The sequence below is a fragment of the Camelus bactrianus genome, chromosome 3, assembly GCF_048773025.1.
Source record: "Camelus bactrianus isolate YW-2024 breed Bactrian camel chromosome 3, ASM4877302v1, whole genome shotgun sequence".
NCBI lineage: Eukaryota > Metazoa > Chordata > Mammalia > Artiodactyla > Camelidae > Camelus > Camelus bactrianus.
In genome coordinates, this window is record NC_133541.1 from 49,737,262 (window position 1) to 49,754,777 (window position 17,516).

General features: G+C 31.0%; 1 protein-coding gene across 5 annotated transcripts in view; it reads left to right on the forward strand.

Annotated features, from left to right (window-relative positions):
• The window catches only part of FCHO2 (FCH and mu domain containing endocytic adaptor 2), a 110,401-nt gene that overhangs the window by 63,863 nt on the left and 29,022 nt on the right, over positions 1–17,516 (forward strand). For 3 of the 5 annotated variants that reach the window (XM_074359664.1, XM_074359661.1, XM_074359659.1), the window contains 8 exons: positions 1,853–1,877; positions 2,422–2,478; positions 7,837–7,894; positions 8,179–8,354; positions 9,986–9,997; positions 10,351–10,375; positions 11,641–11,683; positions 13,941–14,032. In XM_074359664.1, the coding sequence (XP_074215765.1) occupies positions 1,853–1,877; positions 2,422–2,478; positions 7,837–7,894; positions 8,179–8,354; positions 9,986–9,997; positions 10,351–10,375; positions 11,641–11,683; positions 13,941–14,032 (488 nt within the window). The remainder of the gene's footprint in view (positions 1–1,852; positions 1,878–2,421; positions 2,479–7,836; positions 7,895–8,178; positions 8,355–9,985; positions 9,998–10,350; positions 10,376–11,640; positions 11,684–13,940; positions 14,033–17,516) is intronic. The other 2 variants (XM_074359671.1, XM_074359657.1) reach the window with 1 other exon arrangement.

Genomic DNA, 17,516 nt, shown 5'->3' on the forward strand with positions numbered 1-17,516 from the left:
TATGATCATTTAGGCCACTTGGATATTGGAATATTTGACCAATAAGAATACTAGGTCAGAAGACTAATGCTTAAAGCACTGCACCATGATCGTCTTCTTTCAACACTTCCTGGCAGAAAAAAATGTTGAGATTTCACTTTGCTTGAAATGCCCGAGGCTCTTGGCATGCTTCTTCTCATAGCCTGAAGGCTTTAGAAATGCCAGCAGTTGTGGATGAGGGGTCTTGCTCAGAGCATAGTCTTCCTGGGATTTCATCTGCAGGTCTCACACTGTGCACTGTGAAGCAAACAGATGAGTGCTTTACCGCAAAGACTGGAGGGTTCTGGTTTAAGCCAGAGAATTAACAGTTTGGAACTTTTATACTTACTTTAATATTTACATTTTATCTTTAAAAAAAAAGAAGAAAGTAGAAAAGTCTTCTCACATCTTAATTGATTTGATTCTGTACAGGGATTGAACTTATCACTTTTATATTTACATTTTATCTTTAAAAAAAAGAAGAAAGTAGGAAAGTCTTCTCACATCTTAATTGATTTGATTCTGTACAGGGATTGAATTTATTATCATAGTACCTATTTTGGAACATTTCTTCAGAGTATGCATAGGTTTTTTTGATAAAATATTCCTTATAATCTACCAATAATAAGGAAGCTGTTTTTCAAAATTTGCTATTTTAAGTGGATATAAAGACATGTGGGGGTTGCATTCATCCTGTCTCTTTGGTGCTTCCATTTGGATTAAGAACAGTATAGTCATCTCCCTCTTTTTTCACTTTTTCAGTCTATTTCATCCTTTCTTGAACAAAATTCTTTAATTTGTAGATTTTCCTGGTTTGTGCTTAGTCTTTGGATTGATACAGATTACCTGTTTATCCTCTATATTAAGCGCTTTCCCTATATATTTAGTGCCATTTATTATTGTTCATTTGGCTCTTAAGGTATATCTAATGTCTGTGTTTTCAGTTTATTATTAAAGTGGCAAAATCTCACACTATATGCATTAATATCTCAAGCCAAAGACTGTGTAACTAAGCTAGTGCTTTTAAAATATGCACTTTAATTTTTGTTTGTGAATTTGTTTTAGAATGTATACATATAAATTTTTCTAACCTTACTCTTCATGGCTTTAATGTCTTTAATTTTATATGTTTTAGGTCTTTATTTGGCTAGTCGAGAATGTTGGTATTTATGTTTTAGCTTTACATTTAAAGTAATAGTTTTCACTAGATTTTATCCAGATTCTTGTTTGCTTACTAGTTAAATTATAAAATATCAGTGCTCAATTACATATTACATTAGACTAGAAACTATTCTGGCTGAAAGTCTAGCTGCTCATTTAACATTTGGAGAAAGATGGCTTCACTTCCCTATAGGCTAGCTTATGGGAAGGAAACTGAAGTTTAAAAAAATTTTAATTTAAATATGTTATTTACTATTTTTTACCAATAAAAATGTAGATTATTTTTTAAAGCCAGATTTTCTTCTTTGAGGGATTTTTTTTCCCTTTCTCCACCTGAAGGATTAAAAGCCACCAGAAATCCTTGTAGGGCTGACAGCTCCCTTGAGATGATTCTTGTGTATATTCATGGAAAAGAAGTACTTTTGAAAGTAGTTTTTAAAATACTCGTAAGCTGTTTGTTTTATTTTATCTTTTAGTATGGTACAGGGTAATGTCTTTGTGTGAATTTTAAAATCATTTGGTATATTTTAATCTTCATGATTTGATTTATTTAAACTCTAGGAAAATTAGAGAGAAGTTATATTTAAATACCAAAGCCAAAACTTTCAGTTTAGTGTAATTATCAGATAGTTCTAACAGTTGAATATTTCTAATATTTTGTTTATTTTAACAGGGAATGCCCTGATGCAGATTCACTTGTAAGTAGATTTTATTTTGGTATAAACAGTTTAGCTGTTTCCATTAGGAAATACCCAGCATATTTGGGTTGAGCTGTTTACAAACGTTTCCAAGAAAAATACTAACCATGTTATTATAAATTCACTATTAAAATTATTTTAAAAAAATTATTTTACAGATGCATTTTTGGCTTTACATTGCTATAAGCTTTGATACCCTTGGTTTACTAATAATAGAAGGTATTTCTAACTATCTTTGAAAAGTGGGTATTTTACTTTTAAAATTGGAGTGGTGCCATAGAATATTGCTTTTTCTTGGGAAATATGTCAGATTTCAAACCTGCCTACTTTATTTTAAAATGTGGTGCTCTTATTAATTGATTCTTAGATCTGTTAAAATACTGCTTTATCTGTTCATTATATTTGAGTTTTGTTTAGCAGACTGTAGTTTTAGAAAAAAATAGCAACAACCATGGTTAGTACTTTTCTGTGCTTTTTGTTTTGTTTTAAAGAAAGTTTGTTTATATTTCTTTGTTTAAATATATTTCTTTATATGTAATTAAAGAAGACATCAGATGGAGCTCCCTGTGGGTACAGTGGGAGAGTAGATTTACCAAATGATGTAAGTAATGTGTAGACAGACACATTTTTCAAATTGTTCATTAGACACTGCTCATGTTGATAAGTGCAGTAGAGTCAAGCTGGTTCCTTTATTGTTCTTGCTTGCGTTACTGTTGTTTCTTTTGGCCACAACATGTTATGCTCTTTTATAGGATATTGGTGTACCAAAATAAAGAACTAGGTATTCTGTAAAACACTGTGCTTTATGTTACTTAAGATAATACTAGTATTTTTGTTTTATATTTCAGCCTTAAAATAAGAAAATTACTATTTTTTAATAAGTTTATAGTGAAAATAAAGAAATAGACTTCTAATGAGCTCTAGGGTTGAAATCATCAGAGTGTTTTTGGAGTTGTAACATTTACCTGACCACTTGCCTGTTTTGATACCCTTGGTTTACTAATTAATGAAAAAGTCAGCAGATGTGTTTGGCATTTACTTTAGTGATCATCATGCATTTTATTTCTGAATTAATTATTTATAGCATTTATTTGATGATTGTGACATTGAATAAAACTTTTTTTAGTACTTAATGTTTTATTCTGTATACACTCCCTTAAATAAAATATTTTAATTCCTTCAATTCATTGATACTGTTCTATAATAATCAATATTAAACAATTTTGAACGTTAGCCAGTATTTATCTGGAATTAGAAAGGGGTTTTATTTTAATTTGGGGGGGGATAGGAGGTAATTAGGTTTCTTTGTTTATTTGTTTGTTTATTTAATTTATTTAATGGAGGTACTGAAGACTGAACCCAGGACCTTATGCATGCTAAGCAGGCACTCTACCACTGAGCTATAACCTCCCCCAAGAAAGGGCTTTTAAAGAGGGCACAAAATTCTCCTGCCATATAAGGAATGATCGATAAATCTGTTAGAAATGAAAAACTTATAAAATTAGAAAAAATACACCATAGAAGGATTTGAGTCACTAGAGATAAATGAGCAGAGTGTATTTGCAAGACATTTAACAAGGGGCTTATTATTTTCTTCACATTTTTTACACAAATCAGTTTAAAAGATAGGTAAGCATCTCAGCAGGAAAAGGGCATTAGGATAAAAATAGGTAATTTTCATAAGAAGAAATAAAAGTGGTGAATAACTATAAGAAATGTTCAAAATAATAGTCTCATTTTGATGCAAATTAGAATTAAATTACTAAATTCACCCATCATACTGGCGAAAGTTTTGATACACTCATACTGTTGGTAGGAATGTAAATTGGTACAATCTGGCTTATGGATAGTTTGGTAGTATCTCCCCAAGTGAAAAATGCATTTACTTTTTGATCCTGCAATGTTGCTGCTAGGACTTTGCTATTATGGCTTGTATTCATAAACTTTATATATACATACGTGTGTGTGTGTGTGTGTGTGTGTGTGTGTGTGTGTGTGTGTGTGTACTCGCTTGATCAAGATATATACATATATAGAGGGGGAAGAGGAAAGGTTGATAGTTTGTTTCAGCATTGTTCATATTAGCAAAAACTTGGAAACACTGAAGCAGCCATTAAAATGGGGACTGGTTAAATAAATTATTAAACATTTACTTGATGAAGAAATAGATGTTACATAGAGTTAGGTTGCTCTGTGTCTGTTACGGAAAGAAACTAAATAAAAGCACGTATGATGTTTTAAGTAATTGCTTTTTAAAATATATAAATTTATGTGTACTACATGTATTCTCTTTTTTAAAAAGAATGAGTTACAAGACACTGAATTGTGGTTACCTTTGGGGAGAAGGATTACAGTGGTGGTCAGCAGGGAAAGGAAGCTTTTTTTTGTTGCTTCCTTTTATTTATGGCCTGTTATTTATTTATGGCTTATTTAATAACCTTTTTATTTATGGCTAGTCTTGCTATTACTTAAACATCAGTAGGCTACCTTGGTAGAGAAATTACCCATCATTTTCTGTTCCTTTTTCAAAATAGTCTATGTATGTAATTTTAAAAATTAATTTGATGGACTACATCTTTTAAAAGTTGACCAAGGAAGTGTAAATTGTTCTTTTCTTTCAATTTTAGCCAGTTTCCCTACTCCAAACTTAGAGATTGAGAAATATATCATTGACTTGTGAGCTCTATCCCAATGTATTTTTTAAAATTTCTACCACCACTTTCCACCAAAACCACCTTTAAGATTGGTGAGTGAAATTACCTGCTCATTTTTCCTTCATACTGCATTTGACTTAATGCTTTGCTCCAGCAGTGTGGGGGGCCCTAACATAGAAACCATGGATTGAATGGACAAAGGTATAAACAGGTAATGTGTAAGTTTCTTTAATATCAACTTTCTATGAATAGTTCCAGCATTGAAAACCTAGTACACTTTGAAATCATTGTTTTCTTTTTCACACAAAAAAGCGCTTTATTTTGAAATAATTGTCAGTTTACAGAATATTAAAAGGTAGTACAGAGCAGTCCTGTGTACCTTTCTCCTGATGGTAACATCTTGCAAAACCATAATACAGTTTCACAAGTAGGATATTGATACTAATGCAGTCAAACAGAATATTTCCATTAACCAAGGATCTTTCATTTTGATTGCCCTTTTTCAGCCACTTTTGTTTCATTCCCTCCTTCTCCCTGATCTGGCAACCACTAATCTTTTCTCCATTTCTATAATTAAATCATTTCAAGAATGTTATTTAAGTGGAATCATACTGTATGTAAACTTTTGGGATAGGCTTTTTTCACCCAGCACCATTCTCTGGAGATTCTTCAGGTTGTTGCATGTATGAATAGTTCATTCCGTTTTATTGCTGAATAGTATTCCATGATATAGATGTACCAGAGTTTGTTTAACCATTCACCTATTGTGGGACATTTAGTTGTTTCCAATTTTTGGCTGTTAGAAATGTTGTTTTGAACAGTTGTATACAGGTCTTTGTGTGGATATAATGTCTGACACTGGTCATTTTCTTTCTGAAGTCTGTTTTTATCTAATAGTGACTGTCTTTTTTGTTTTTTAAACTAATATTTACATGGTATGTTTTTTCTGTCCTTTTCCTTTCAACCTACCTATGTTTTATATTTGAAGTGAGTTTCTTGTGAGTAGCATATAGTTGGGTCATACTTCCTTAAATTCATTCTGCCAATCTAGATTTTTTTATATTTAGACCATTGATACTTAAAGTGATTATTGACATGTGAGGGTTTAAGTCTGACATCTTATTTTTTGTTTTCTATTTGTTCCTTTCTTTCTTTTTTTTTGAATTTTGGGGTTTTTTTTTCCTCCCTTCCTGTGGATTATTGGAACTTTTTTTAGAATTTCATTTTGATTTATAGTTTTTTGTTTTTTTTTTTTTAAGTGTATCACTTTGTGTATCTTTTTAAGTAGCTGCTGTGGGTCACTCTTCAGTACCTTCAGATAGTTGTTTATTTTGACCGGAGTTTATAGTTGTAATCTACAGGAGATTGATTCAAAAGCAGTTTATTCAGTCTTAACAGAAAACAGCTCAGTATTATTTAAAATTATTACATTGTCCTGTATAAAGTATTGTAAACAAATTTAAAAGTAGTGTCAGTGTCAGTTCCCAGATAGAACCTCTAGGAAACCCAATATCTGGTATGTTTCTAGGGTACTGGGAATAGGAATAAAGTATTTTGAAAAATTTTTTTAATTCTGATTTCTGATGAATCCACATTTGTCAAAGCTTCTTTGTTTTTAAAGTATTTTAAAATTTATTTGCATACTAGCAAGCAACATATAGAACTCAAAGAAAATGCTCTACTTGTAGGGTCATAATTACATCAGTTGTCATCTTTTTATCTATGGAATCTGCTCTTTACCCTATATTAGATTTTTCACTTCTAGGCTTTAATCCAGTCTGTTAAGTCACTGCTGGCTACATTAGACTGTTTTTTCAGCTTGGAGGCTATAGCTGTGTAAACCTTGTGCTGGGCTGTCAGATTAGCGATCCTTCCTATTTCTCTTGCTGAGCTTTAGCAAGTGATTGGAGGAAGAATGGCAAACTGCCAGGAGATGGATAGTGGCTGCCCAATTATATAGAACTAGTAAACCCTGGCATTTCTTGGCAGTCTTTTTTTTTTTTTTTTCTTTCTTTCCCATTTTTAAAACTTACTTGGAAGTAAATTCTAACCTGCAAAAAAATATGAGAATAAAATAGTACAAAGTATATACCTTTAACTTTTTACTACATTTGCTGTAACAGTTGCATTTTCCCTATATATGTGCATGTTTTTATATGTGTATAGTATTTTTTTCTGATCCATTTGAGCATAAATTTTATATTCTATTGTCAAACCACAAAAGCATATTTAGATGTGTCCCTCTCTCCTTTATCCCTTTTGCTCAATTGTCTTCCCTTCTTAGGTAACCAACTTTATTGTGTTCTGATTTATCCTTCCAGCAGTTTTTCTTAATGATAAGCAGATATCTATATGGTTTTTTAATTTCTTACTTAAAAGATAGTATACTATACATGTTCTTTTGTACTTGGTTTTTTTTTCAGTTAGCAGTATTTCCCAGAAGTCACTCCATATCACTTCATGGAAACCTTTCTCATTTTTTTAATAGCTGCATAATACTTCATTTTGTGTATGAGGTTTATTCAACTATGCTTGGACATTTAGTACTTTGCAGTAATTTTGAGTAAAAATATTCTCTGGTAAATAACCTTGTTGCATATGTATTTTTACATTCTTGGGGGTGTATTTTTGGGGTAAATTCCTAGAAACAATTCCTGCATGGATGAGTAAACACATACATATTTTTGTTAGATATTGCTAAATTTCTCTCTGTAGCATTGTACTGTTTTGTACTTATGCCAGCAAAGTGTAAGAGTACATTTCCTCACAGCTTTGCCAACAGAGTATATTTTCAGACTTTTGAATTTTTGCCAGTCTCATGGGTAAGAGATGGTATTTTAGTGTAGTTTAAATTTTCTTGGTAGTCTTTTATTTCTGTTTTTTTGTTCTGTACTTATAATATATATTTCCAGGTACTTAAGCTGTCAGTCCTTTGATATTACCACCTCTCTTCCCTGGACACACACAGCCTTATGCCTTTTTCTTCCACTTTGAAGATTTGGGTGAAAACTTGCTTATCCACAGAACTGCTGGCATGCCTACCCACACACCTATTCTCTTCCTTTCAGTGTTTCTCCTGTTTGTTTTGCAGTGCTTTTCTCTTTCAGATCATCTGAAGCATGGAGTATAATTTGAAGTTGATTAAAAAGATATAATTTTCCCACAGGTTTAATAATTTTGTTAATCTATTGATATCTGATAAATTATAAAGCCCCTCAGTAATAGTTAAGGCTATTTTGCTAACTTTTAAGGTTTTCATAGCTGGAGCTATTGTTATAGTAAAGTTTTTTTTTCTTTCCCCCCAGAACATTCCTGATGTAGATGAAGAGGGCTATAGTATAAAACCAGAAGCAAATCAGAATGATATCCTTTCATCATCTGGATATTCTATGGATTGTGTTGGCATATATGTAGACATTTACAGCAAAATAATCTGTTATTTTATAAAGACTCTTACTCTTCAAATTTTTAATTACAATAAAATTCTTTTGTGTTCTTTATTTGACATGTTATTAATATTAGTAGTTACATTTCTGGTAAAGTCTGTCTTACCTCTTTTTTTTGTTGTTGTTCCTTTTTATAAATATGTGAAAAACTTGTTGTGCATTAAGGTAACTTAAAAACTGAATTCTTTAACTGATACTCACATACCAAAGAGAACCATTTCTACTCATCTAGTGATTCTGATTCTGAAGATGAAGAACCAAAGAAATACCGGATAGAAATCAAACCTATGCATCCAAATAACTCACATCACACAATGGCTTCATTGGATGAATTAAAAGTATCTATAGGAAATATAACGCTCTCCCCAGCAGTATCTGTAAGTAAGAAAATGAGCAAGTCACTTACAATCTTTATACGGAAGCCTTAGTTTGTTTAACGTCATCTGGTTAGTTTTAGAACTAATAAAAAATAAAACATCACTTAGCAATAATTAAGCATGTTGGCTGAGGAAATATTTAATTTATAATTTTTTCAGCTTTATTGAGGTATATCATTTATAATTTTTATACAGGCAAGTGAATTTGTGAATTTTGCTCAGTTTTATTTCCTTTTGAATGTATTTTAAACAAAAATTTAGAAAATCCACTATTTCTGCCATTTGTTGTATCATAAGTAGTGCTGTCTCAGGCAGAATTTTGTGAATGGGCAGTGTTAATCTCTTCCTCATCTAATTTTAAAAGGTTTTCATTCATTTTTTGGGTGAACTTTGTATAAAAGAGAGTTCCATAAAAAAGAATTTAAAGATTAAATTATATCTTTGCATTTTTTTTTGTCTTTCACTGTATTGTTTGTTTTTCCATAGTTTTCATACAAAGAGAGGCACAGATAAGAATTCTTACTGGTTAATTATTCAATTCTGAGATTCTTAATAGCTGTTGAGGGAGAAAAAAATCATAATAGATCTTTCTATTGATGTCATACTCTTAAATTCAGAAATGTTAAACTATGGGAAAAAGTATATCTTAGAATGTCAATTTAGTTTATCTGTACATACTTATCGTAATTGTTTTTAAAACTCTTCTTTTGGGGGGGGGCGGTAATTAGGTTTATTTATTTAATGGAGGTACTGGGGATTGAACCCAGGACCTTGTGCATGCTAAACACATACTCTACCACTGAGCTATACCCTCCCCCCCATTTACTATTTTTTTTAATGGAGGTTCTAGAGATTGAATCCAGGACCTCCTGTATGCTAAGTATGTGCTCTACCACTGAGCCATACCCTCCCCCACCTAAAACTATTCTTGATAATGAAGAATAAAAGTTCACACTATTTTGTATTGTTATGTAATTAAATATTGTAAGTAGTCTATATGTATTTGTTTGGAAAAAATGTTTTTTTCCCTAGTCATGCACTTTTAGAATTTAATTTGAGAACTATTTTTTCCACCAAAAGAGATTTCTGAAGTGAGGTTTTATTCGACCATTACTACTTAGTTTATTAAGATTAATGCCAAGATTAAATTATGGTGTATATATATATGAAGTAGGAAGTTGTGAATCCATTAAAATTTTTTTGTGTAAGAGCATAACTAGTTTAAAATACATACGTAAATAAATAAAAGCCTGGAGGAAATATACATCAAAATGTTAAACATCCATCTTGGGTAGTGAGATAATTGATCGTTTGTGCTCTTCTCTATTTTCAAAAAAACAGTAAACATAATTTTGTACTCAGAAGATAAATAATAATAAAAAATGTAATACTTAAATTGGGTTTGAAAGAGGATCTCACAATTTTATTCCCAGTTTGTTTATCTAGCTTAAGTTCTTTTCCCTCCAAAAGTGTATTTATGTGTTGTTAGGTGTATAGATTTTAGGTATGTTTCAGAAGGGAATAGACGGATGACTAGGGAAATGTGATATTTTAAATTATAAAATGAACACTTTTTCTTTTCTTATTTTTTAACACTATTTTTTCTTTTCCTTTCTATGTACTACTGCTAGAGACACAGCCCAGTAAGTGCAAGATTTTATGTTTTTACCTATTAACTTTAAAAAAAATCATTATGTTTGAACATTGATTTTCACAATATTTGTGTTTTTAAATTAGCAAGCCATGGTATCTTGCTATATAGATAATTAGTATTTTGAAACTTTTTGTTGAATGTTAAAGGTATATGTATTTTTTAAATTATAAGACAAAAAACTACTGAAAGTATTTTCTGTAATCTTTTTATGTAAATACAGTTTACAATTGAGCAGATATATTAAAAATAACTTAAAATTAGTTCTCAGTATTGACATTTTACCAGATATTTTATTACCAAATTATTTGTTTAATGGCACTTATTTTTACATTTCTGTTTTAGGTGCAGATGAATCGGAATTCATCTAGTAAGTCTGATGTTTAAATTGGTTATTTTAAGTCTATTAAAGTTTATCAGGCAATGTGCTAAGCTTGTAGCCTAACATATACAGTTGTAGAAATCGTCTTTTCTCATCATGAGCCTTAATGACAGACTAGAAGGATACTTATTTTACAACAGAAGACAACTTATCTATATTATTTTTTTTTAGTGTTGAGACATACCTTAAACTTTAACATGCTTATTCAGAAGCTACTCTTTGGCTCTGCTGATTTCTGGAAAATGTAGCCATGTATTAAACTGTTTAACTGGCATAACTTCCTCATGACCCAGAACTATAACATCAGTCCCAATGAAAATTCTAGCACAATTACAAAGACCCGTTAAACTCATAACAAATATCAAACTAAAAGTAGGATTTTATTTTTAAAAATAAGTGGTAAGTAGCTTGATAATAAGGTATGTGAGGAAAATGAGTATAAAGGAAGGCTACTGAGTTATGACGATGAGGGAAAAACTCAAAGATGGAGAACACAATAAGCACTTTGAGGCAAAATAACCAACCAAACTGAGTCAAATGAAGGAATGTGGTATGAATGAGTATCAGTGTACACACTGTGGTATTCCTCATAGTTTGTTGCAGTTACCCATGTTGATTTATTAGCCATTGCTTGGTGATGCAAAACATTAAGGTGGAGGGAAAATTGCTTATGAACCAACAGGACTATTGCATTACTGATGCTGTTGCCCTGTGTACCAGTTGCTTTTGATTCATATTAGAAATGCAAAAGGTAGCAAAATAGACTAAGTTGTTGTAAAAATTTTATTTTTCAAAATAGGATGTGTTTCAAGAGTTAATAACTACTTTTGGCCAATAAAATAATCACTAATAATATCATTAGAACTTGAAAAATACCTTCATGATTCTTCAGTTAAAATTCTTAAGTAGTATGTAAGAATTTAAACATTTGTTCTAATTTTATTGCAGCCCATATATTTTTCACAGCAGTTTAATGAATATGATGGTTTAGTTGATTTAAGTCATTTCTTACTAAAGCTATTAGAAGAAATAAAAATTTAGCAGAAATTCAGCTAAATATTCTTAAGCATGGTAGAAAACTTATTAAAGACATGTTCCTTTTCTTTGTAATTGTTTAAATTATATATATATGTTATTAATGCCATATTTTTTAAATTGTTCATGGACTACTATATGTGTAGTATTTCTCTCCATATTAAAATATTTTTATTACTCAGATTATTTTTTTCATAATATTTCAATTTTTTGATCAGATGAAGAATTAACAAAATCGAAGCCATCTGCTGCATCCAATGAGTAAGTTCCACATTAAAAAAAATTTTTTAATAGACTATTTTTTAGAGCAATTTTAGGTTCACAGCTAATTTGAGTGGAAGGTATGGAGATTTTTGCATATACACTTTCCCTCCACATACACCAAACCCCTCCTACACTGTTAGAATCACCCACCAGAATAGCACATTTGTCAAAACTGATGAACCTACATTGACACATCATTATCACCGTTAAGTCCAAGGTTTAGATTAGTGTTCACTCTTGGTGTTGTATAACCTATAAGTTTTGACAAATAGTTAATGACATGTATCCAGCATTATAGTATCATACAGAATAATTTCACTGCCCTAAAAATCCTGTGTCCCTGCCCACTGCAATTTAATTTTTAAAATTTAAATATTAAAAATTTTCTTTTGTCCTTTTTTTCTAGAGAGTTTTATTATCTCTGCAGCTTTAATTCCAGTAGTGTTTTTAATCATCCTTTTTCCTAAGCTGTGAAACATAATGTGGAGTTTTTAGATGTTTTAAATTATTTCTCATTTGATAATATTTCTTTTTATGATAATTAACAAAAAATCCATTCACCTATTTTGGCCTTGATGTCCTCACTACTTCTGAATAAATGATGGTACCCGAAATTCATACACATCTGTATTTCAACTAATTAGTTATTCTCATGGAAATTTTGTTTTCCTTCAGTTTTGTTTGTGACCTTATAAAATAAACTGTATACTTTATGACCCTCAAAATGAAGAAGAATCTCAACTTAGTTGAAAAAAGAGAGGTCTAGAAGACATGTTGCAAGCTCTTCTTAAAAAAAAAAAAATGTGTGTGTGTATAAAGCCAGTGTTGCATGGGTCCTTTTTCACTTCTGTATTTACCAATAAGACTACTTTCTTTTCATGTTTTTTGTATGAGTAAAAATAGACTTAATTAGAGGGATAGTTTAAGATTGAAACTTTTGAAGCTAGGCACTAACTGAGCAGAGTGGTGGTATTCATTTGATTTGTCATTTTTAAAGAGAAGTTTAGTGTTTTAAGACTTTGTTTTGAAGAATCACTTATGCAGTTGTGATTCTAGGTGTTATCATATGACTGTGCTTCCATGTGGGTGCATGCTGAAATACTAGATATATGTTTCTTAGATAACTGTAATGTTTGCATTATAGTGGGCCTGTTTTCTATGATTTTTGAAAAATATTTTAAATAATGGCAGATTGATACATTAATTTTTTTAAAATGGGGATTAATGTTCTTTTATGCTGTAAATATATACAATTTTTATTTGTCAGTCAAATCTCAGTAAAGCTGGATTTAAAAAAAAGAAGTGGTAGCAAAGATCACATGCTCAAGATCCTAGAGATTAGGCATCTTAAAAGGGCTGTGACTAATATGAAAAAGAGAAACATTTATATAAAAGTCTGTATTAAATACAAACTAAAGAGCCAGAAGTTGAATCCTGAGAGTAACTGGGTCCAGTGGATTCCATGAAGTCAGTGGAAGAAAATCTTTGGTTATACATGTTGTTTTTGAAACTAGAGTGCTGATACTCTTAATTTTGTCCATGGTTTTGGTAACCGCTCATAAAAAGGCATAAATGACCCAGACGTTTTGCTAGACCGACTTAGTGGGCCAGGTAGTGGATTGCCTAGGGAAAAACCCCACCTATGCACGATCTACTGCAGTGATCAGACCTTTGAAGTTTATATAGATGGGGCTTAAGCCACCATTTTGTACTTAAAAAGTACTTTAAAAAATTTTTTTACCCTTTTTCTTCACCTATGAAAGTAAGTATGGCCTTTTAAAATTTCTACCTGATTTTCTATCACTTAAGAAATTTTCTGTCCAAGACTGGATGCTAGATGTGAATGAGCAGACCTGACACTACTGTAGAATTAATTAGCTATGCTGCCATAGATAGGCAGGTCATTTAGACTCGGTGCTGCTTTTCATTTGTAAAGCTGAAATTATTTCCATTCTGAGGCCCCCTAAGATTGTTAGAATATGACAAGATTTAATCAGTGGGGATTAATCGTCTCTACTCTCCCTTACCAACCTCACATAATGTTATTGTAGGTTTGCTTATAGCAGTTAATAAATACCAGTTTATGAAATCTGCTAATTAAATTTCTTCACATAGTCAATTGGCAGAATATCTTACTCTTTAATCATATATACTGAGCTGTTATAATTTTTCTATGAAATAAAAATAAGTGACTAGATTTTGTACTAATAAAATACTCGTTTGCGTAAAATCTACTTTTATAATGTTATGGCAGTAAAGGGAACAGTGATTTACTTGCTTGGGACCCCCTGTTTGGACCATCTCTTGATTCATCTTCTTCAGCTTCACTAACTTCATCATCATCAGGTAAATATATATATATGTACTTTTTTTTTTTTAACTGTAAAGGAATGCAGTAGTTACTTTTTTCTAATTCATTTATTCATTACTTGTATGTTGTACTTAATGATCAAAAATTTTTTAACTTGTCCTCTATCATATTGCCAGATCAGAGTGATTTTACACTGTTTTTGTTAACATACCTTAAAGACACCATGGCTTTAAGAATGAAAATTTATCAAACACCAACTTTTTTTCATTTATATATTATATATTTATTTCTAGGTATCATTTATATATCAGTGCCCAAATAATAATTCTTAACATTATTCAACTGCATGTATACATTAATCTAATCAGTCCTATCTTGATGGACACTCAAGTTGCATCTGATTTTCTAGTATTATGAACATCTGTGGATATAATAAATTTTGTGCATTCTCATATCCTTATAATAATTTACCAATGCAAGATTTATGAATCATAAAGTAGGCCCATTGATGCTTATTGCCAAACTGCTCTCCAGAAAGATTTTAGCACTTCCCAAGAAATGCGTGAAAGAACTTGGTGAATGAATTTTAGTTGTTGTTTTTGGCAAGAATATATTAAATTTCTCTTTTCTTCAAAATATTAAAATCCCATCTGTCAAGAATCAAAACATGTTTAATAAAACTGCTTATTTAAAATGAGAAAATAAAATCAGTTTAAGTTGATCTTCAGCCTTCCCTGGGATTTCAGAAATGCCAGTTGGGGTTAAGGGAGTGCTGGAATGGTGGGAAGAGAACTTGAATTGATGGAGTTCCTGCTACATCTCTGCTGAAATCTGCACATTCTGTTTGATTTCACCTCATTAACTGCTATATGGAATCCTTCTTATTGTCTCTATTATATAGATGAAAAATAATAAAGCTCAGAGATGACCAGGAACTTCATATAACTAGGAAATGAAGCATGGACTCAAACCTGGGTCTTACTGATTCTAAAGTCTTTGTTCTATTTATCACACACTGGCAGATTAACAAAATAATAACATAAATACTAATATTTAAAATTGGACTGTTTAGAAACTAAATGTTTTAAAAAGAAATTATAAATGGATTTTAGGCAACCTTACCCTGAAACAATTGGGAATTTTGAAGAGAAAGTATTAGGTGATGTGCACCTAAACTTGTAAAACAGCAAGAAACAGTCACTAGATAATTGAACATATTCTGAAGTGGCATTATAGCCTCTCTCAGTGGGGCTTTGTTACTATTTTGTTTTAGGAAACTAATCTTACTAATAGATTTTGTAAGTAAAATAATTGTACAAGAAAAACTGAAGTTGTAATAACATCTCTTTTTTGTTTAGTGAAAATGTCAGAATAGTGTTTTTGTTTTTAGATTGAAAGGAGTCCTAAGCAGTGTTTTTTAATTTTGTTAATATTCTTTTATGACTTATTTTTTAAATCTTTAATAAGAACTTTCACTTTGTTATCACAGAGTTTTTAGTTATATAGAAATTTCTTCATAACACCCTTTGTTTTTTGCTATTTCCTTCAGCACAGTCTCATTCTTTTCAAAAACATGCCCTTTTCTTGCTCCCTGTCTAAAGAATGTTTTGCCCATATCACTTTCAACCTCAGGTAGAAAATAATACATTTTCATTCAGTTGTCATTTGATGTTTAGTAGGTAGGAAATGATAAAAAATTAACCTTTTGTGTGTTTTAAAATTTATTTTGGTATGCCTTTTAAAACCTTCCTATTTATTCTGAAAAATAATGTAAAATTATTTTTCCCTTCAAAGAATGTTAGTGATGTTGAAAAGACATTCTGCTATGCAGTAATTATGATTATGTCTTCACTTGAGCAGAATATAATTATTGATAAAAACTTATGAATACATTATGATGTTTTATAAGACTGGTTCTAAGTGAAATTGTGAAATAGGTATTTTGTCTTAAATTTTCTTTCACCTCTTTGCAGTGCATCTCTCCCATCTTAACATTATCTACACAGGTACCCATTTTCACATTTTCGCAAGGTGTGGTTTGTCAGATTATTCCCTACTCTCTTCTGTCTCTTTAAGAATCTTAATTCATTAGTGACACCATCTCAGCTAAAGCAGTCTCGAAGAAAATAATTCTAGTTAATAACTGATAAATGTTATATGTTTAAAAAGCATACTTAGAGCTTGGTATAGAAGTAGTTTCAGTTGCTTCTTCCACCATGTAGATACATAAATAAACATTATGTATCATTTACATATAAATAAATTTATATATAATAAAATATTTATATGTAATTTAATGTAAATATGTCACATCTACTTCCTTTTTGATAAAGTGCTAGTATGGACCATCTCTCCTCTACCCGTGGATTAATTGAGCACCTGAGTTCTGTAAAAACCCCACAGGATTATCTTTTGAAAAATATTAGGCTAGTTTTATATATTAACTCCAAAACTGATTAATTCCTCTTACTTCCTAACAGTTTCAACTTTTATTACTAGCCAGACAGGCACTTTGTCGAGTAACGCATGTATACAGCACTATCACTGATACCTTGTCATATCTTTTTAGACTTTTACTGTTAACATTACCTTTTACTCCTCTGGGAAACAGGAATAATACTGGCTTTATATATTTTTGGACCTTAAATATTACTCATCTATATTTTAAGTTTCTTATTTCTCCTATTTATCTTCCTTGGTTAATATAAAGTTGGGTTTCAAGCTCTTTTCCATGTATTAAATTTTTCTAGCTTTGAGTATTAAAGTAACATTAATCTGAAATAAGAATTACTTGGCTATATAGATTTACATTTTATTTCTAGAATTTTTCTGTTACTTCTTGTTTTCAATTGCTTTCCTCTTCTTCTATTGACCTCAGTGAACAGAATACAGCTTTACTTTTCTCTCCCAAACTGACTTGTCTGGGTGTGTAACAATTGAATCTTTACTTGAAACCAGGTCAGATTTTAGGTCTAGAAAACCCATTACCAGACTGTTCCATCAACCCTCTATGTTATCCTGCTGTAACACCACCACCAGCCAGCAAAAGTTTCCTTTTGCTTCATGGTTGTAGTCAGTGGATTTCCTTTACTGATGAACTTGCTAAAATTACTGACTCCAGTGGCACTTATAAGGCTTTCCAGAGATTGCACTATAAAGTTGAAAATACCTTTGGGTTCCTTGATGCTTTGGATGACAGATCTTCTAACAGCTGCATCTCTGAGGATCAAAGTGGCCTTTGCCATACTATTACATATCCTGAAAAACTACTAACAGAAGCAGCTAACAATGCTGCTAATTTCTCTTCTGCATTATCATTACTTCTGGATTCTAGATTAGTCTGTACCTTTGTTCAGGTGAAGAATGCTACAGGAAACATGCTTTGTCCCTTCCCCTTAGGTAATGTCAGAAGGCAGATGTAGATTAGCTCTTATTGCCTATGTTTTTAAACTTTACAAGTCACTTCCTATTTCTTGAAATACTGTATCTAATAGACATTTTTTAGAAGTGAGCTCCACC